The following is a 21,805-nucleotide window of genomic DNA, read 5'->3' on the forward strand; positions in this document are numbered from 1 at the left end:
ACATGCTGTACATTATATCTCCAGGACTTACTTATTTTATAACTGTAAGTTGGTAGCTTTTGACAATCTTCATCCCTTTCTACCACCCTCTACCCCCACCTGTGATAACCACCAATATGTTCTTTTTATCTATGAGTTTGGGTTTTTTTTTTAATTTAGATTCCACATGAGTGAGATCATATGGTATTTAATTCACTTAGCATAATGCCCTCAAGGTCCATCCACATGTTGTTGCAAATGCCAGGATTTCTTTCTCTTCATGGCTGAATAATATTCTACTGTGTGTGTGTGTGTGTGTGTGTGTGTGTGTGTGTGTACACACATGTACACACACCACATTTTCTTTATCTATTCATCCATTGATGGACACTTAGGTTATTTCCATGTCTTGGCTATTTTAAATAATGCTGCAATAAACAAGGGGGGGTACAGGTATCTTTTCAAGTTTGTGTTTTCGTTTCCTTTGGACAAATACCCCAAAGTGGATATGCTGGATCAAATGCTGCCCTTTTCACTTTGCAGGGTGATGATGAGGGTCACATAGATATATATGTATATATATATATATATCATTAGCTACAAAGCTTTCCACAAACATAAGATAAAAGTATTAGAATTTTTGATTTACTACTTTTTATACTCTAGGAACTAAAAGCAAACTACTGTGCTATACACAAATACTAATATAATGTCCTTATAAACTTACTGACAATTATGGCAGGAGTTGGTTTCTTAAATCAACATTAATTACACTGTACCTGAATTTTACCAGGTCCATTCCTATAGTGTTGCAGGCTGCCCAACAGGGAAGACTATTTCCAGCCAAAGGGGCTGGCACTTGAAAAATATTAGTAAATGGTGCTAAGAACAAGGCATTTTGCTTTATTCACTTTCAATACCCAACCCAGCACACACACCCCTTTAGACAGTAGTGACAGGAAGAGGGCAAGCAGACCTTACCAACCCTCTCAGCTCTTCAAACAACACTTGAGGATTTCTACTTGAAGGCCTGTCTTTCTAAGCTTGTGCTTTCAAAACTTGAGCTGGACCAATCCCAAATACTGAAGTAACAAATATTACTAAATTCTGTCATTTCCTCTACCAAAAAAGTGATTTTACTACTATTTCTGGCTGTGATGAAAGGTCCTATTGACTATTCAAATCCTCAACCAAGTTATGGATGCAGTATTAAATGACTTCACTCCTTTTTCTCTGGCACTTTAACACATGCCAATGCTTTCATCCACCTCCACTAACGTGGCTTATAAATTACTGAGGTGGGACCATTTTAATAGTATGATTTGTTCACATCTCTAGAGTCTAAATGGGACTGACTGAGAAGACAAACTCCCCTTTGACAACATGTATTGGTATATATGTATATAAAAATAAACCTTCACAAGTTAGAAATATCTTATTAATATAATACCTGGTTAGGAGCCATAATAATTAATGGTTCTTTGATTTGTTATAAGTTGAAATGTAAGAAAGTGATGGTAGTAAGGCTAAAGACAAAATGGGGTTAAAGTGAAAAAAGTTGAAGGTCACAAATTTGCTAAAAGTTTCTTTCTAAAGGCTCAGAAGAGGCTTTCTGAATGAACCCTGAAACCTAAGAAAGTCTGTTTATAAGAAGTTTATTGTCATCTCCTTTTAAAACTGCCATCACAGTGATGAAAAAACACTAGAGAGCAAGATACTTGCTCCCTATGGAGTTAGAGTGGTTAACCCATTAAACACACACACAAATGTAATCTCTCAATTTCAAACAGTATAAAGTTGCAGAGGATACAAAATTACTAGAAGTAATCCATTTTTTAAACAGATGAATAAAACTAGTTCCGCATACTCGTGGCCTTGGTTCAGTTAAGAATAAAATCAGAAGCTACCTGGGAAGTGCTCTAAAATGGGAACCAAACAGGTGCTAGAGCTGAGTGTGATGTGAAGGGCTGGCTGTCCCAAATTTTCCACTGCACATAGTCAGTCTACCTGTTGGTCTTGTTCTCAAAGCAAGCTCGGCTATTCTTAGCACTCCTTTATACCATACTTTGCCATTCCTATTGGGCCCTGAGAAGGAAGAATTAAGTGTGTGCGCGTGCGCACGTGTGTGTTTGAAGCTGGGATTTATGAGGAAATCCAGGGATTTCAGCCCTAGCCTTAATTAGGAGTAGGTTTCACCTGGAAACTTCCAACAGACTTCTGATCTTAGGCCTTATGTGTTTAAAGCAAGAAACAGAAAATAGGGCAAAGAGAGAAGAATCCCTGAACTCAGATCAGAACTTAGTTCTACTAAATGAGGCCAACCTTCCTGACATCCTGACTCCCAGACTCTGGACCCCCGTTTCCAGGTGCTCTTTTCCACCTTGGCTGACTTCACTGGAGGTACTCTCTGATTTGCTTAGACCTCTTCTCCCTCAATGTATCCTTAGTCTGGCCCCTTCTTGACCATTTCTGTCTAAGTACTACCTTTTCTATGGTATGACATCTGGGATCAGTAACGTGAGCTAGGTAGCCTTGAAATTAAGGTCCTGTTTCCTAGACTGAGATACTCTTCTGCCAAAAATGGAGGGATGGAAAGCATCAGTTGTGGGAAGAATGGCACATGGAAAGATGAGTCATGGGCCAGAGGCTGTGAGCAAGGCTGCTTGCCTGGAATGAAGAACATGAGCTGGATGGCAGTAACAATAAAAGCAGTATGAGTGTGAGGTTATAAGCAAATGATTAATCGAGGACTGCAAACTAGAAATCTGATCCAGTATCAGAAAAGTATAAGAGTCTTAATAAAAACCAATTTTTAAAAAAACATTAAACTGAGATTAGATGAGGGGAAGAAAGGCAAAGATGACACCATATGGAGGAATTATTCTAGATCCATCAGAAATGAATATGGGAATTGTTCAGTGAGTCTTCAGAATCATACGGCTAAAAGGCAACTCAGGCTCATAAAAACAAAAGCATCACAAACCTTATTGCTTCTATAAAAAGGAAAGGTCTGAGGATACAGCTGATAATGTCACTAAATAACAGCCAAACAGTGGGATCTCATCCATGTGATATTCCAATTGGAAGGATGTCCAAATAAAAACAAGGCGCTGAAGCTGATCTTCCTTTACAACTAGAAAATTTATGGCATGTCCACCTCTTGAAGTAGAGCCAAGTGAGCTAAGGAAATGCTATATATTTCTTTCAGGAAAATGCAAACCCAAGCATCTGACAGCCTTTCTACGGCATGTGGAAAGGCATTAAGTGAGATACGAACTGGTGTGATGTTGGGAGAGCCACAAAAATCCAAGCTGGGTTGGAAGGACCATGTGCTTGGTCTTTTCTTTGGGGCCCTGGATAACAGATGAGGAGACTATTAGGGACTTGCCAAAGTCAGTAAACCTTTACTCCGTAAACAACTCCCAATGCAAAATGAGCCCCCAGAAGTGGTCTAAGAGAAGAAAGCTGTGTGAGAAGAAAGCTATTACCAGTCAAGCTGTAGAGGAAAGAGGTTATAAAGCCCACACATTCAAGTACAGTCTACTAGCAGGTAACAATTCAGTAAATGGTTTCTGAGTTTAGCAGGAGGATTGCAATTTGTACACATTGCTTCTTTGTGGCATTTATAATGGCACAGAAAAGGAGTGTGGCCAAAAAAGAACTTTGCATTATCACTGTAACTAGTTAAATAGGAGTCAACTGTAGTACTTATTCATAAAGAGGGTTAGAGATCCAAGGAAGTAGGCTGCATGTGGGAAGTAGGAGGGGAGTAAAGAGGAGTTACTTACCTGTGCTATATTTTTGTTCAGAAGATAGACACCGTAATCAAACTGCAACTTCTCCCCTCCTTTTGGGTATAATGGAAACCTAAAAAAGGTAAAGTAGGGTCAGAAGTTTTCAAAAACTTGAGTAAAACAACCTCCAAGTTGTTGACAAAGGCAGAAGTTTCCTGGATACAGCATAAACATCTGAAGACTTGGACTAAGTCACTTATATAGTCATTGTAACCTATTATCTTAATATCTTCATAACATTAGTCAAATCAGAATGATGGCTGCTTTGTTTCAAAGAAAAAATTGAATAGGTCATGCAATAAGGGACAAATATATAAGAAAGTGACCCACTATCCTCAAGGAGTTGAGGCCACTATGTCTCTTATTTATATATCATAAACCTACCACCCTGAGATTAAGATCCTAGAATTTTTTTTCCTCTAATACTTTGGACCTGACATCTCAACTTCTACTAAAAGGGACAGAAAGATTAAGAAAAATATCAGACGTGAAAGCGATATCTAAGGTTCCTGTTGCTTCTGAGGTGGCTAGTCAAATCAACAGCACCAATGAGCAAAAATTCATCAAAAATTCATTCACATTCGCAGGGGTGGCTATTTGGATGTTACTTCTCCAAGGCAATGTACTCATGCCATAGAGTTCTCATAAGACTTTCCATTTTAACCTGATTCACTGAAGCAACAAAGGCATGAGATCTGTAGATCTCTATAAAAGTGATGAGTTATTTTAGGGAATAAGTTTCCTTCACTATTCCCTTTTCCTACTCCTGCAAATGAAGAAGAAAAGGTTAGAGTATATCTATGTTCTAGTCATATTTTCCCCTGATTCTCAAGACCAAGCATACATTTTGGCCTCTGCAACAGATTTCTCTACAAACAGATCAATCACAACTTAGACAGGGTCAAGAAGAAACTTTACTTTCCTTAGTTTTGCAATATATGACTATTCTTAAGAATAACATAACCTTACAGAAATAAATGGTAGGTGACAATTACTGGATATTCTTAATTTCAATTGTGTTTTAATTGTCTGAGGAAAAGATACATTCCATAATGCTTGGAGGATACTGTTTTCTAGGGAAAATGAAAGAAAGGAAACAGAATTTAAAGCTTTATATTACATTCTCGAGTTGCTGATTACATAATGTCCAAAAGGTAAATTTGTCGTACTGTAAAATTACAGGCACTGGGGAGCGAGCAAGGTCATGATCTGTCTGTATTCTCTACAGTGGAACACCACATGCTTCATACACCCATCAAGAAGATATAGCTTTGTATTTAATTGAAGCTATAAAAAATAAACTAGGACATACGGTTTGGCCCTAAATTGAGATGCATTAAAAATGACAGCAAAGCAAATTCGGGATAAGCAAAGTGTAACACACCAGGCTTTTACAGGGTATCTGGGAATCATTCAAACTTGTATGGGGTAGCCTGCAAAGAAACTACCTAACTGAAAGGATATATTAACAAAGGGGCAATTATGAAGAAATTGACTAGTGTCCTAAAGCTCTATACTGTATAGTTGTTATACTATAAACCATTACACGTAGACTATCTGCATAGCTCTCCAAACTCACAAATATCTCCACTTCCAAGTTATAAATGCAGAAACTGTTTCAAATGTTGGAAAAGTAAACTGAAATAAGCATACATTGAAAACCAAGCCTCTGAATCCTGAAGAATAGATCTTACGACATTGACTTTATTACTTCATTGGGACTTCTTTATAGAAAGAAGGAGCCCCAAGGTGTGTATGTACCATTAAAACAAATCTAAAGAGTGATTAGAGCCAAAGGTTCAAATAGGGAAACTTTAAGACAGATCAAATATTAGGACAGAGTTCACATCTTATATTGCTTTCAAATTCTTAAGGGGTCATGTCAAGTTTAACAGTATAATAGCTTCTAACCATTACACAGTCATCTTACTCTGCAAAAGTACATGGATTTATAGATCTATTAAGCAATCTAGAAAAATGAAATCCATCTAAAAGGGTAAAACCTATTACCATCAGGATATAAGATACAAATCAAAGGCATCTTAATTCAATATACATAGAGAATCTCATTAGCAAACTGCAGAAGGTTTAGATAAGAATGTGGTCATTCAAGTACAACCAGAAAAATGTCCTTAGCACCATAAATAGAATTAATTTAAGGGAGTATTAGATTAAATAACTAGAGGGATAACTATACATTTCCTATTATTATACTTTTACAGAAAATGCAATTAAAATGAGCAATATTAAATTCTTTTCCAAATTAAATTATATTTCCAAGTTGTTTGAAAAATTCACTGCCTCCACCTGGTAAAAGTCAATGAATTAGAAAGCAATAAATAGATTATCTGTGAAGATGGTTTGGAGCTCTTTAGTACCTAATAATTTCCGTGTGATTAAAGAATTATGACATGAGTACCAAAAAGCCAATGTGATCCCAGGTTGTATTAACAGAAAGAGAGCAGATAACCAGGGAACGTGCTAGTGCCAACTATCAATACTTAGTACGGGGTCAGATGATACTGACAGATCTATGTTTAGTTCTGGGAGTTAATATTTCTTTTTACAAGCATACAGATAAATACTGGAACCTTTCTTATAGGTTATGTTTCTTATAGGTTTTGTAATAATCTCATTTGACTATAAAAAGCATGCAGTGAAGCAGAGTGGTCCAGTGCTTTTGTTATTTAAAAGAAACTAACTTGCCTTGGTCACCTACTTAGTGGAAAAGATATGACACCTCAGCATTAGGTCTTCAGTTATATACTCAGTATTCTTTCTATTGTCACTGGGTCCTTTAGAGAAGAACACCCAGGATGATTAGAAGAACGGGAGCCATAGTTTTGAGAGAAATGGTTGATGGAACCACAGGTGTTTAGCCTGGAGGGCAGAAGTCTCATGGACAACAAATGAAGGACTTTCAGAGAGAAAAAAAGCTGGTTTTGTCCTCATGGCTTCAAGCAGGAAAACCCAAAGTTGATGGCAAAAAGTTACAGGAAAGTTGAGATCACCACAGAATTAGTCAAAATCCAAAAGATCTTGAGTAGAGGAAGCTAAGCAGAGGTCGGTCAACCAATAATAACCATGCGGTGAGCTGCGGCGGCTGTGGTGGAAGTGGCCGGGGAGCCCGGTCCCCGCTGGCACCATGCTTCACTTGTGGCTGCTGAAAACGGCTCAGAATCACCCACTGTTGGTGGAGCTCAAAAACGGGGAGACGTACAATGGGCATCTGGTGAGCTGCGACAACTGGATGAACATCAACTTGCGGGAGGTGATCTGCAAGTCCAGGGACACGGACAAATTCTGACTGATGCCCGAGTGCTACATCTGCGGCAGCACCATCAAGTACCTGCGCATCCCCGATGAGATCACCGACACGGTCAAGGAGGAGGTGGCGGCCAAGGGCCGTGGCCGTGGGGGCCTGCAGCAGCAGAAGTGACAGAAGGGCCATGGCACGGGGGGTGCCGGGCGAGGAGGGATCCCAGGGACCAGCAGAGATCAGCCAGAAAGGAGGCCGGGCAGAGAGGCGGGCAAACAGTGAGCCGCCCCTCTGTTCCCCAGGGACTGAGCCGCAACCACCGAGCATCTGCTCCCACCCCCGAGGCCGCTTTTCTACGCTCCAGTTTATGAGTCTGTTCAGAACAAAACGAAGAGGCAGGTGTCCAGGTAGGACCCCCTGCCTGTCATCTGTGATCCTCCTCTTTTTTTGTTAGCCAGGAGTTCTACAGTTGGAAATGTTATTCTGTGCTTCTGGTTTTGTGAAGTCGCAGCAGACTTGATTCCTGGAAGATTCTGTATGTAATGCATCTTTAAAGGCCTCACTCTTGTTTTAAGGTCAGGCATTTTCCAAACAGGTCTGTTTTGCATTTTGTGTTAGATCCCTGTGTGATGAACAGAGGGGAGGTTTTTATTTTAAGCTGTTTGCACTGAGACTGACAGCCTGGAGAATTTCCTGAAACACGGACCCCAAAATTGCCTTTTCAAAATGAATCCAGATGAACCTTTGCCTCAGAAGCTGTTCTGGGGGACAACACTGGGCCCCGTCCCATCACTTCCTCTCTCCCTCTTTGTGTGACAAAAAACAAAAAACAAAACAAAACAAAAAAACGAAAAACTACAACTATGAAAACAAAAACAAAAAACCCCCATGCATTCAGGGGTCTAGTGGGCTGAATGGTGGTCCCCCCGAAACATATGTCCATATCTGGAAACCCAGAACCTGTGAATGCAACATTATTTGGGAAAAGGGTAAGAATCTTGAGATTAGAATATCCTTGAATATCCGGTTGGGCCCTAACTCCAGTTAAGTGTCCTTATAAGGACACAGAGGAGAGACACAGAGAAGAGGAGAAGGTCGCCTGAAGATGGAAGCAGAGATTCGAGTTACACAGCCACAAGCCAAGGAATGCCTGGAGCCAGCAGAAGCTGGAAACGGCGAGGAAAGAATCTCCCCTAGAGCTTTCGGTGCCCTGCTGACACCTTTATTTTGGACTTCTGGCCTCCAGACTATGAGAGAATAAATTTCTGCTACTTTAAGTCACCAAGTCTGTGGTAATTTGTTACAGCAGCCCTAGAGCCTAACACGGGGGGGAATCAAACACTGGATGACCCATTGGACTCGATGAGGTATAGTAACTCATCCGTCTCCAAGATTCTGTAATTCTGAATATGCCAAAATAAATATATTGACTATAACTTCATATTTCCTTCAGGAACCAAGAAAATATTTCAAGAGTATAATGCCAAAGGGTCACGATGATAGGCATCAGCTAAGGCTGCAAAGTAGACCTACTGAAGTGCTCGCAAATGAAATGTGAGAAAAAGAGATTCATATGTATGGTCTGAAAGTAGGAAAAGTTTTAAAATTAAAATTTATATATATATAAATATTATATATAATACATATTCAAATTACTTCACATGTGTATATGTATATATGAAGGATATGCCACAATCAATTTGGAATAAAACTGTAAAAGAAATTTATTTTGAACCTTTCTTATTTTCAAAAGATACAATTATCATAAGCTGTTCCCTCTCCTCCCCAAACCAGACATTTTTTAAAAGGACTCCACATTGGTTAGTTTCTTGCCTTCACCTTCGGAGCCCCACATCCACGTCTGGTTCTTTGATGGCTCAGCTGGGGATAAGGATATGGCTATAGTTAATTCAAAATTTTTATTATGCATATTAAGATCACTTCTGCTCATTGTGTTTGTAGAAAATGTGACAACACATCCTCAGTATGTTCTGAGGCCATGAGTTTACTTCAAACTCAACTTACTTTCTCCTGTCTAGATTAGTCTTCTCCCACAACTTTTATCAGTTACTCAGGCTTAGAGTGGCATTCAATTTTTACCCTTTTTTGCATTTTATATATGCAGTGATCCACCAGGTCCACAAGCCATTTTCCCTGTGAAACATTCTCAGCTCTCCGTTCCCATCGCCACTCTAGAAAGTTCTTTGTTGTTGTGTGGACTGTAGGAATGTTTAGCAGCATTCCTGTCCTCTACTCACTAGAAGGTAGTATCATTATTTTCCTTCTTAAGTAAGACTTTTTATCATGTCACTTAGCAGCCCTGCTTCCTAACCAGTTATTGTTTTAAATTTCAACTTCTCTGCCTAGCTTTCAAGGCCTTAGTGATCTGAACTGTCAGAGTTATCTGCAACCTTATTCTGTTCAAGTGGTTTTCTCAGTCTCATGAACACACCAAGCTCATTTCTCTCTGCCTTTGCACACTTCCTGAAAATGCCCATGTCTCTCTTTCCTTCCACCTGGCAGAGTAAAAGAGACTACTATGTTTTACTTTGTCATGACTAAAAAAAGAAAAACTCACATTTTTCTGCTGAGCTGTATAATAACACTAAAGCTTTATCTATAATTCATTCCAAGTTGATGAGGATGCAGTAAAACTGTAAGGCAGGCCAGAGGCACACAAGATAAAAAATGGCTGGAGCAGAGTGAGGGAAAAGGAAGAGGAGATAAAGTCAGCAAGGTAATGGGTCCAGATCATGCAAGGTCTAGTAGGTCAGAGTAAGGACTTTGGTTTTTACTCTGAACGAGAGGGGAAGCTCTGGAGGGTTCTGAAAAGATGAGAGACACAGATGCTTTGGCTTCTCTGAGAGAACAAACTGCAGGGGAGGAAGAAAGGAAACATGGAGAGGCTACTGCCAAGACCCAGCCAAGAAAAGAGGGTGGTATAAACCAGGATGGTAGCTGTGAAAGTGGTGAGGAGTAATTGAATTCCTGTATTTTGAAGATAGAGCCAAATGATTTGTTGAAAGATCTTACATGAGGTGTGAGAGGCAGAGGAGTCAAGGATAACTTCAAAGTTTTGGGCCCAAGCAACTGATAAAATGAGGTTGTCATCTTAATTTGATAAAAGTACAGGCGACATTAAAATAGACAGCTAGGGGGTGGGGTGAGGAACACAGTACGAGTGCTCAGTGCTAGAAGATTGGGCTGGAGAGGCCAGCAGGGACCAGACTGCACAGGGTCCTGTAAACCACAAGACATCTAGACTATATCCTTAAGGACAATGGGAGGATAATTAGAGATTTCTTAAGCACGAGAGTGACAGAATTGGGGTTTATATTTCTTAAAGACCACTCTGGCCACAGTGCAGTAAATAAAGGGGAACAAGACCTGGTTAGGAGGCTGTTGCAATGGTTCAGACCAGAATGGTGATGGTTTTGATTACGGTTCCAATAGTGGAGACGAACATATGTGAACAGATTTGAGCTATGATTTGTAGGTAGAGTGCAAGACTCTGTGATAGACAGTTGTGACAGTGGTGAAGACAGAGGGGTCAAAGATGACCCTTCAGTTTCCTGATTGAGTAACTAGGTAGATGGTGGTGTCTATGAACTGAGATAGGGAATGCTGAGGAGGAGCAGGTGTATATACTTTACATGTATATAAGATAGATAATATATTTTACATAAAATATTCTTATACATAAAGTTAAGAGAAATTTGGGGTAAAAATATCAAGAATTACAAAACCTTAAAGGGAAACTTAAAAAAATCATAAAGAAGAGGGTTGTTTCAGAGCCTTAAGAATATCAACAAGAGATGGGGAAATGAAAAGGGGTCTAAGAAGGACTGCTCAGAAAGATTTGAGGAAAACCAAGTGTCTCACCAGAAAAGCACAGAGAAAGTGTTAATTTAAGAAGGAAGATATCATCAGTAGTCAAATGCTGCTGACAGTTCAAGCAACGGAGACATGAAGACATGTCTATTGGATGCAATTACATGAATTCATTGGTAGGTAGCTTTGGTAATACGGTAAACACAAGTTTAAATGAAGCAGTGGGAGATGAAGGAAGACTGGTGTGAGTTCAGGAGTGACGAGGTGAGGAAAGGGAGATGATGTGAAGTTTGCCACAATGAGAAGAGAGCTCAGTAACACGGTGAAGCATAGTGGGATGCCCTGAGAAGGTGAGAGGGAACAGGGTCTCCATCCTACAGGTGGTGAGAGCACAGGAGAAGGATTTGCCTTGGATGGCAGGTGGGCCAAGTCTCCCATTATAACAGGAAGGATGAAAGAAACTGATCACTATGGAAACAGTTTATTCACTCAACAATTCTTCACTGAACTCACACTGTGTGCCAGGTATGGTGCTAGGTGGTGGGGATACAAGGGTGAGCAAACACAGACAATGGAGCTTAAAGTCCAGTGGAGCAGACATGGCTCACATAATCGCACCAACAAATACATAGTTTATAAATGAAGTACTCTGAAGGAAAGGAACACTATTCCAGAAAAGAGGTGGACAAAAAGACTGAGAGAGTCAGGGAAGACTTCTGAGAGAAAGTGACATTTTAGCTGAGACCTCAAAGATGAGTAGGGGACTTCCCTGGTGGTCCAGTGGTTAAGACTCCGTGCTCCCAATGCAGGGGGCCCGGGTTCGATCCCTGGTCAGGGAACTAGATCCCGCATGCTGCAACTAAAAGAGCCCACATGCCACAACTAAGACCCAGCGCAGACAAATAAATAAATAAATAAATATTAAAAAAAAAAAAAAGATGAGTAGGAGCTAAGGGAAGGAATGTTCCAACTAAAGGAAACAGCGTATGTAAAGAACCACTGCAGGGGTAAGCATGCTGCTTCATGGAATTAAAAGAAGGACAGTATAGTTGGTCTGAAGGGAGTTCTGGCGAGAGAGGAAGCTAAAGCTGGATAGGAAGGTAGACTATGCAGGGCCCTCTAGACCATAGTTTGATTTTTTTTCCTAAGAGAAATAAGAAACCATGGAAGAATTTTAAACAAAGGTGTAACTTGCTTAGATTTTCATTTGATACATTCCTTCTTTAATTAACCCTTTCTCCTTGAACTTTCCTGACAATGACCGATATGCATTTTGAAAAAAAATATGCTGACTGCTGTGGAGAATGGTTTAGAGAAGGTGAGACCAGCGTGTTGCAGTAATCTAGGTGAGAGATCACGGTTGCTTAGACTAACGTGGTGATATTAGAAATGGAAAAAAGGAGACTAATTTGGAAGACTTTTAGGAGATAACTCATAAAGATTTGGTTATGGTTTGGAAGTGAAGGGTGATAGATAGAGAGGGATCATGAAGAACTCAATGTTTTGTTTTGCCCAAATGAATGAAAGTTTGATCAAATGGTAGAGCAACTTCAACAAAGAAATGTAATAGAACTGCTGAGCACTACTGAGAGCCCAGAAATGGTAATTAATCATGAGTTTATAATGATACTATTGCGTGACTCTCTACACATCTGCTTGGGTGCAGCAGGTACAGAGAAAATGGACAACAGGGCTGTAAGAATGCCAAAAAGTCACGGGGGGTGGGGGCAAGACAAAGGTGTTACTAAAATAATGGGCCATATAATCTAAACTAGATAAAAAAGCCAGGTCTGAAGGTCACCAAGAAGAACAGTGAACAAGAGGCTAACACACAAGCGGAAGGAGCTGAGGTAGTCATCAGAGAGCAGGATGCCTGAATCAGATTCTGGATGTGGACTGAAAGAAATGATGATGTGATTCAGAGAGTAACCAGGGGAGTAGACAAAAACTATGGGATGCAAGAGATCACTGGTGCCAAAAGATCAAGAAAATGAAAGGCTAGGGTGTTGAATGAATCACCCACTTGTGTGTTAGTGTCACCCATAACAGCAAGATTTTGAATAGAAAGAGAAAGACTGTTTCTCTTTCCTATGTTACCTGTTTCTTGTTTCTCTGTTGCCAAAACACATGATGAGTAATGGGGTTATAACTGAGGGACCGAAAGAGTGGTAAAGTTGAAGAGCATATGTCTCAAAGGAATAGGTTTTCGTATGTTTGCTTTGCCCACAGGGTAAAGAGGTAAGACTCTAGAAAAACCAACAAGAGGAAGAAAACCCCAATCTCATCTCCTGAATCTGAATACCTACTAGCACATAAGAAAATTAATAGCTACCAAATGGGTACTCGTGAGGTCCTCGGGGAAAATTCAAATTTAGTTAGGGCAAGAGATAGGCTGAACTCCCTGAGAAGAGCCTGAAGATACAGGAAAATTTGCTGATTATACAGATGCACTTTCAGAGGAAGCAGCTGGGGGAATAGAGGGCTGGGTCAGGGTCCACAAAGGAGAGGGCATTTTGAAGACGATGGAGATGATTACAAAAGGTTTTGATGTGTTTCGATGGAAGGTTGAGGTATTCCCATCTGGTAGCTTCTATTTTCTCTATAAAGTCAGAAATGGGATGATTTATCAAGAAGGAAAGGGAAAACTGGGGATGGGGAAAAAAGAGAGAAGGTTTAAGACTGTCATGTGGAAGGAGAATCAGATATCTAGGATGTATTAGTCCAACTGAAATAGATGACCTGAATTTACAGTGCTCCAATCTTTCCAACTGTTTGATTTTTTTCCCATAGGTAAGTGGGTTAGAGGTAAGGATGATGGGATAAGAATATCTAGGATATTGAAAAGAGAGAAACTACAAGCCTGAAGCCACTAGGGTAATGACAGTGGCCTAGCCAGGGCAGGAAGATGGGGGCAGTCTATAAGGAGGTGCATAAATCTGCAGAGACTTTTAAAATGATAATAAAATGGGTTAAAAACAACAAATCTAATGCTTAATGCCAGTGATAAAATAATCCTCCCAGAAAAAAAATCTTTTGTTGGTCTCAGTTCTAAACAATTGCTGCAGTGACTGTTTGATTTCTATATGTATGCAATCTTCAAATCAGGATGTTTTCATTATGCATATGCTAATAAATATTATATCAACACGGAAGTTAATTCAAAGAACTCCCAGCTGTACAGTCAGCCCAACAAAGTGGACTAAACTACACACTTCCAATCTGATTAAATTTCAAATGGTTTGGAATCTTCGAAGCTTCCTTTGGACACAGTTTGTGTCCCCAGACTATCTGGTGTAACATATTCCCACATATTCCCGTGTTTAAACAGTAGGTTCAAAATAAACAGTGATAGCAATGTGCAATTTTTCTTAGTTCCGAATTATTTTTTTTCCTGGTGTAGTTTTAGATAAGGTTATTCAGATACAAAAATATTATAATCAGCCTTGAACAAGGTACAGTAAAATACAAACCTTTAAAATAGCTCCCTGAAGATGGGCACACAGAAACTGTTCAAAAGAAAAAGTATATATATTTTTTTCAATAAAAGAAAATTTTCTGCTTTTCTTTTTTGGCTATTATCATCTGTTTCATGTCATGATTATTACTGAAAATAATTTTATCATATAGAGAAAGAGGTGTTGAAAATGATCTACTCCAAGTGTCAAAACACTAGGTACATGCTACTGAGAAGTGGTCTTGAATTGACATTACCTTCTCTAGACCCAGAGACATGGGAGGTAGAAGAAACAAGTCTCCTCTTGAGACGGCTCCAGGGTAAATGATACTTTCAGAAGAGAGCCAGTGATTTTACTTACCTCTAGCAGTTGTATACTACAGATATATAGTAAAGAGGCTGAAGACTTGTATATATTATAGTCACTGAAGAGGGGTTTCAGAAAACACAGAGGAAAGGTCTAGGAGGGAAGTGAGGAGAGATAATAGATCAAAGGAGAAGCAGCAAACAAAAGATAACAATTTTGAAATAATTCATGGGCAGAGGGTGACAAAAGTCCTTATAAAAGAGTAAGAAGAAAGGTGATCTTCCCCTCTCCTCCTTTGGGGAAGGAAGAGAGAGAGAATGTATAATAGGAAATCATATATACCAGTGAAAAAAAGATATTAAATTTGATATAACAGGTAATAAGATGCCATCACAAGTTTTTAAAGGAGAAATTACGTAATGAAAAGATTTACATCAGATTATTCTCTTTGCCAATATTAAATATAGTTCTTTAGACAGAGCTGTACTAAAAAGAGAAGGGAATTTCAGGGAAATCGAATTCCAAATAATTTCAGTAAGAAGGTTAAAAAAATCCCCATTTTTAAAAAACTTTGTAAGTTGCAGGGTTGTGAAAATTGTTAAAGAATTCAGAATCAATTTCCCTGTAGAAACCTTCCAGTTTTTCCACACCCTTTTAGTAACTGTTGAAAAATATTCTACAGGCAAATTTCAGTGAACAGAGCAAAATTAAAGGATGGAAAGCATGTCTATTTTAATAGTCATTTTTATAAAATAAAAATTCTGCCAAGTAAATCAAAATCACATTCCACAACATTAACAGCCATCCTGCATTTGCCCAGGTTTAACAGCACCTGTTTCCCACAAAAATCTGTAAAGGTTTTTTTTTTGTTTAACTACAATTAAGCGTGCAAGGTGCATAAACCTACATACTTGGTAATGCCAAAAGATGTTTCCATCTGGAATATGAATTTGGAAGAAAAACTGCTCACCATTTTAAATTTCTACTTCACAATGTGTGCACATAATATAGATTTGCTTAAATATATCAGTGCAACTAATGGTATATGCTCTGTAAGCCACTTAGGTGCTCAACCCTTTACATCAAAGTTATTTATTTAATTATAATACCTATTTCTGGGGGGAGAAGAAAAGAAAAGTAGAAGGGGGATTTAGGTGTAAGGAGTTAAGCTTTGAAGTCAGAAAGGCATAGACTCAGGCCCCCAGCTTTGTTACTTATTTGTAGTGTGAACTTGGGCATACTACTCTGAACCTGTTTTCAAATCTCTAAAATGGGTTTAATAACACCGATCTTCCAGGACTGCTTGTGAGAATTAAACTAAACAAAAAAAAAGCGAAGACCCAGCACAGTTACCAGGATACAGTAGGCATTCAATTATCATTATTACTATGCGTCACCTCCCCAGTACCTATCTGTAAGTGCCACAAGAGAAGATACTATGTTTGCTGTACATTAATAGGAGGCAAGGAGCTCCAGCACCAGAGTAAAAGAGCCAGTGAGCACTGCCAAAATAACAACAGGGATGCTGATGCTGGACTTTATTTACTGAATATCTATTATGCATCAGGTATTGCACTTAGCATACATTATCAATACAATACAAGCACTTGTCCTATTATAGGCACTGTTATTGAGGTGCCCAAGGTCACACGGTCTTTTCTAACACTCAACTACAACCACAGATCTTACCCAACTCGACCTCACCTCTGCCCCAAGTTGGGATTAGCTATTCCTCTCTCATAGAACCCTGTACACTCACCAACGCAGGACCTTTGACACTATTGTAATTGCTTGTTTATGCCTCTGTATCTTCCACAAGAATGGAAACTGTTATTAATACTGTATCCTAGTTCCTCGAGCACAACATCTGGAACATTTTTACCTGTTCAATGGAGGGAGGAGTAAATGTAGGGATGAAGTGGTAGAGCTAGAATTCCAACTGGTGCCTTTTGACTCCTCATCTTAAACTAATTCTACACCATGGACCCAAGCCCCACCCCCGCCCAGTAATAATCCCATTTTGTAAATTTGTATTATTTTGTAAATTTCACTTAGTCAAGATTTCTATAAAAAATTTGTGGGATTTCTTCAACTCACAAATGAGATGTTCATGAACCAAATTATTACCAAATTTCACTGATTTCATAAGCTGGCACCTTGAAAACAACCAAATCTAGCTTTTATGTGGCAACCTTTTGGGTTTAGTAAGTCAAAAAGGCAGCGAATGTTGACACCAATAACTATAGATCTTATTAAAGTCCAAACTGCAACTCCTAAAATCCTAGTAACAATATTACATACATTTATTACTTTGGAGACTTACATAAAGCAAAGCAGACAAAAAGCTTGGCAATAAATCCACACATTTTTGAAATATCCGCTTAATTTCACTAAATTGATTTTTCAATAACTGTGTGCATAAATCTGTTAACTAAGTTTAAAGGTTAATTCAAGGTCATCTATCAGAAAGCCTAAAAACTTCTACCTGCTTTCTAGATGTCAAAGCTCAAAATTGCATACATAAGTTAGCTAAAGTCAGTGTTCGAGAATGAATAGGCTGTCTACAAATTCCATATATTCAGAATATATTTGAGAAAGATGTATTTCAATTACGGAATTGCAAAAGGAATTACCTCAACTCATAATTTTACCCAATTTCAGCACACAAAAAGACAATTTAAAGGCCCTTAAAGTCATTCTGTTTAAGTATGGATTTCACAGGAGGAGGAAACTTGAAGAATCATTGATCTGGGAGCAACCAATGCTAACGCCTAGGTTGTCATAATCAATCTGCTTTAATTATCAACAAGTTTTTCCCATTTCTGACCAGTCATTTAGAGCTGACCTTTGACAAGTACTTACAAGTCATCGAAATCTCATTTTATTTTATAGCCTCATATTTGTTACTGGGCTAATCTTTACCTGTTCTACATCACACAACAGCTTACATATTTGAATGGCCCAGCAGTAAATTTCCATGGTCCCCCTGGGTCAGTCAGATGTTAGCTGTTAAGTAAAGCTAAAAGGATCTATGCTTCATAAATTTCCTTCAGGGTCCACATTTGCTCTTACAGGCTAGGCTTTCAAGCCCAAACATCTTTATAGCTATGTGCAGTGATTTATTAACTCCTCCTTGTTTTTATCCAAAAAGATCAATCACATATGTATCAATAAGCTGGTGTGCTGGTGACTGCTTTTTATTGTACATATAACCACCTGCCTTTAATACAAACTTGAGTCTAAAGCTTTTGTAAACTCTTGCGGGATTTTAACAACCTTCACCTGTTTCTAATTTGGTACAAAACATATGGTTTAGCTCTGCTATTTTGTTCTAAGCCAGCCTTTCCTCTTATGGACCCAACAATATAAAAGAAAACAAATCCAGAGCACAAAAACCTAAATTTGGAGGATGTTACACACACACACACACACACACACACACACACACACACACACACACTTGGCCCATTACTTCTGAATAGCAGTTTTGACATATAACAGGAATAAATTATTATTTAGTTTCCTTTTTTATTTTTTAAATTTTTATTTTAACATCTTTATTGGAGTATAATTGCTTTACATAGTTGTGTTAGTTTCTGCTGTATAACAAAGTGAATCAGCTATATGTATACATATATGCCCATATCCCCTCCCTCTTGCGTCTCCCTCCCACCCTCCCTATCCCACCCCTCTAGGTGGTCACAAAGCACCGAGCTGATCTCCCTGTGCTATGCAGCTGCTTCCCACTAGCTATCTATTTTACATTTGGTAGTGTATATAAATTCAAAATGGATTAAAGACCTAAATGTAAATTATTTTATAGTTATGAAATTATTACATTCCTTGGCAAACAATTAGATGTGTCCTACATTACTCTTGAGGTTTCTAAGAATTATGTTCAAACTGTGAAAATGGCTGTTTAACCTTAGGACCTCAAAAAAGGTAACAGCCATATCTAGTTGCCTGTGAGGTTACAGAAGAGAGTTCCTATCTTTACATTCAGGAATCTACATTTGGCCAGGTGCAACCAAGGTTTTCTTTTCTCTTTCCTTATCCCTCTCTAAATTAGATCAAAAGTTTAAGAAGAGGCAGGGTGCCGGCAGAGAGAGAACCACCACCTAACACAACATGGTAAAGTCAATACTAAAATTAAGAGTGTCTGGGTGATAGGGCAGGGAGGAGTAAATCCTCAGGAAAAAGTGACTAACAGAAATGTCTAGGAAAGGCAGAGAAGTCAACATAGCCTCCCACGGCTCTCCCAGACTCTTCTACACACAGTTACTTCTGCAGTCATGGTGGGACCTGACAACACTGGCCACAGATGGCATTTAATCTCCCATTCAAATTCCTCTCATCCTTTGAGTCCTAATGCAAATACTCAGTCCACTGAAGCCTCCCCCCAAGTCCCAGATCAGAATGGATGGTGCTTTAAGATTCATCAGTATTTATCCTCCGTTTGGAAGCAGGTAATCACATTACAGATTTGCTTTATAATCATATATTTACATATCTCTCTCTTGTACAATAATCTACATAACAGGCACTGAATAAATGTTTGTTGAATTGTATTAAATTGGTTTACAAATAAAAAGGTTTTGTATAAATAAAACATACTTAAAAATTAATGTTTATTTATCAAAAGAATACATGTACATGGTTTAAAAAGTCAAACTGCTCTACAAACTTGATGGTAAAAATATTAGTTTACATGTTTCTTAGGTAATACCTTACCTCTACCTCAACTCCTAAACCCCTGAGCCAACAATTCTCAAAGCTTTAAGCTGCTTTTTAAAATATTTACCCTACGTATACATAATTAATATTTTCTATTCCTGTTTCTTGATTCTCTGGTTTTAAAAACAATCTATTGACAACCTACTGGAAAAGATGAGGATTTCTCTCTCTTACACATTGCTTCCCCATCTCTTCCCAAAACAACCACACTTCTTCCTCACATTCTCTCAACAGGGTCAACGCCACATTTTGGGGGAATTCCCTGGCAGTCCAGTGTTTAGAACTCAGCGCTTTCAGTGCCGGGGCCCGGGTTCAACCCCTAGTCAGGGAACTAAGATCCCACAAGCTGAGCATGGCCAAAAATAAACAAACAAAAACACATTCTTTGGTGAAATCAATGTGCAATGTTACAGTATTATAACTACGTAACTATTATTTTGAGTAGAGCCATATAATGAATGATATTTATATTTTCTTTCTTTTCATCATTGGTTCTTCCGGGATTTAATTACCATCTAATTTCTTCATTTGTTAAATTTATTGATGTACCTCTAATTCATTCTCTGACTCCCTGAAAGCAATGAAAATTCCCTCAAAATATAATTAAATACATCAGATAATCTTTCACTCTTTCTTTGTCCTCCTGCTCTCTAGGCCAGTTGAAGAGCTGACCTTCTACAATTTCCCTTCACCATCATCCTGAGATCCCTCTGCTTCTCTGCTGTGCTGGATCCCTTCTTTTCCTTGAATGATGTTTTACTTTTACTTGGTTTATTCCCTTGTATTAATAGAGCACATCTTCCAAGAGTTTCCTAGGAAAGGTGCATAGGGAGATTTTTTTTTTAAGGACCTCCATGTCTGAAAAGACTTTTCTACCATGTATTTGACTGATAGTTTGGCACATATAGGCACACCTGGTTTTTACTGTGCTTCACTTTATTGTGCTTCGCAGAGACTGCATTTTTTACAAATTGAAGGTTGTGGCAATCCTGCATCGAGGAAGTCTATTAGCGCCACTTTTTCCAACGGCATTTGCTCACTTCACCTCTCTCTGCCACATTTTGGTAATTTTTACAATATTTCAAACTTTTTCACTATTATCATATTTGTTATGGTGATCTGTGATCAGTGATGTTTGCTGTTACTATTGCAAAAAGATAACGAATGGCTGAAGGCTCAGATGATGGTTAGCATTTTTTAGCAGTATTTTTTCATTAAGGTATGTACACTGTTTTTTAGACATAATGCTATTGCACACAACAGACCACAATATAGTATAAACATAACTTTTATATGCACTAGGAAGCCAAAAAATTCGTGCGATTTGCTTTATTGTGGTGGTCTAGAATCAAGCCCACAGTATCGCCCAGGGATGCCACATATAAGCCAAGCTTATAGAAATAATTTTCCCACGGTATTCTGAGGGCACTGTTCCATCACTTTCTACCTTTCAGTGTTGCCTTTGAGCAGTCAGATATCACGATTCCCATTCCATTGTATTTTTCCCCCTCTGCAAGGCTTCAGAATCTTCACTTTACCTCTAGCATTTCGAAATATCACAGTGCTTGGCACTCACTGGGCTCCCACAATCTGAAATCAAGTCCTTCAAATTATTAGAATTTTTCTTATGTTATTTCTTGAATAATTTCCTACCCTCTTGTTTTCTCTTCCTTTTCTGTACTCACCATTAAATGAATGTTGGATTATCAGATATTTGAAGAATGGCTCTGATTTCTTACCTTTCTCTCATATTTTGAATCTCTGCCTTTTGTATTTTTTCTTTTTTTTGAGCTTTCCTTAACTTCACGTTCCAACTTTGTCCTGTTTTTTTTATTCCATCATTTTACTTTCTGAAGCTTTGCTTGTTTTTTAATGAACACTTGTTTTCATACCATCTTGTTTTTGTTCTTAGATGTAGTACTTTCCCTTGTCTCACAGAGCATATTAATAGTCTTTAAATTTTGCTTTTTATAAAAAGTCAACTTTATTTATTGAGGTATAATTGACATATAACATTATATTAGTTCAGGTGTACAACATTAGATATTTATGTGTTTTTACTTTTTGTTGATCCCTATTCTTTCTTCCCTTCACATTTCTTTTTTGATTATTTATTTTGGCTTCTGTATCTCGTGTGAGAGCTCTCCCCAAATATCTGATGATCCTTGGCTGACCATTCATTCATTCACTCACTCATTTATTTAGTTTTTGGCTGTGTTGGGTCTTTGTTGCTGCATGCGGGCTTTCTCTAGTTGTGGCGAGCAGGGGCTACTCTTCGTTGCAGTGTGTGGGCTTCTCATTGCGGTGGCTTCTCTTGTTGCAGAGCACGGGCTCTAGGTGCGTGGGCTTCAGCAGTTGTGGCATGCGGGCTCAGTAGTTGTGGCGCACGGGATTAGTTACTCCGTGGCATGTGGGATCTTGCCGGACCAGGGATTGAACCCGCGTCC

General features: G+C 38.7%; 1 protein-coding gene, 1 long non-coding RNA gene and 1 pseudogene across 4 annotated transcripts in view; 2 read left to right on the forward strand and 1 right to left on the reverse strand.

The window, feature by feature from the left end:
- LOC118899279 overlaps positions 1-20,434 on the forward strand; it is an 84,441-nt gene extending 64,007 nt beyond the window's left edge. Inside the window, exon 4 of the long non-coding RNA XR_005020920.1 lies at positions 20,013-20,434. This is a non-coding gene — a long non-coding RNA (uncharacterized LOC118899279). The remainder of the gene's footprint in view (positions 1-20,012) is intronic.
- UVRAG (UV radiation resistance associated) overlaps positions 1-21,805 on the reverse strand; it is a 318,745-nt gene that overhangs the window by 80,223 nt on the left and 216,717 nt on the right. For all 3 annotated transcript variants that reach the window (XM_036860728.1, XM_036860729.1, XM_036860730.1), the window contains one exon: positions 3,768-3,846. In XM_036860728.1, coding sequence (XP_036716623.1) covers positions 3,768-3,846 — 79 coding nt within the window. The remainder of the gene's footprint in view (positions 1-3,767; positions 3,847-21,805) is intronic.
- LOC118899277 lies at positions 6,758-8,259 on the forward strand (annotated as a pseudogene).

The sequence above is a fragment of the Balaenoptera musculus genome, chromosome 8, assembly GCF_009873245.2.
Source record: "Balaenoptera musculus isolate JJ_BM4_2016_0621 chromosome 8, mBalMus1.pri.v3, whole genome shotgun sequence".
Taxonomy (NCBI): Eukaryota; Metazoa; Chordata; class Mammalia; order Artiodactyla; family Balaenopteridae; genus Balaenoptera; species Balaenoptera musculus.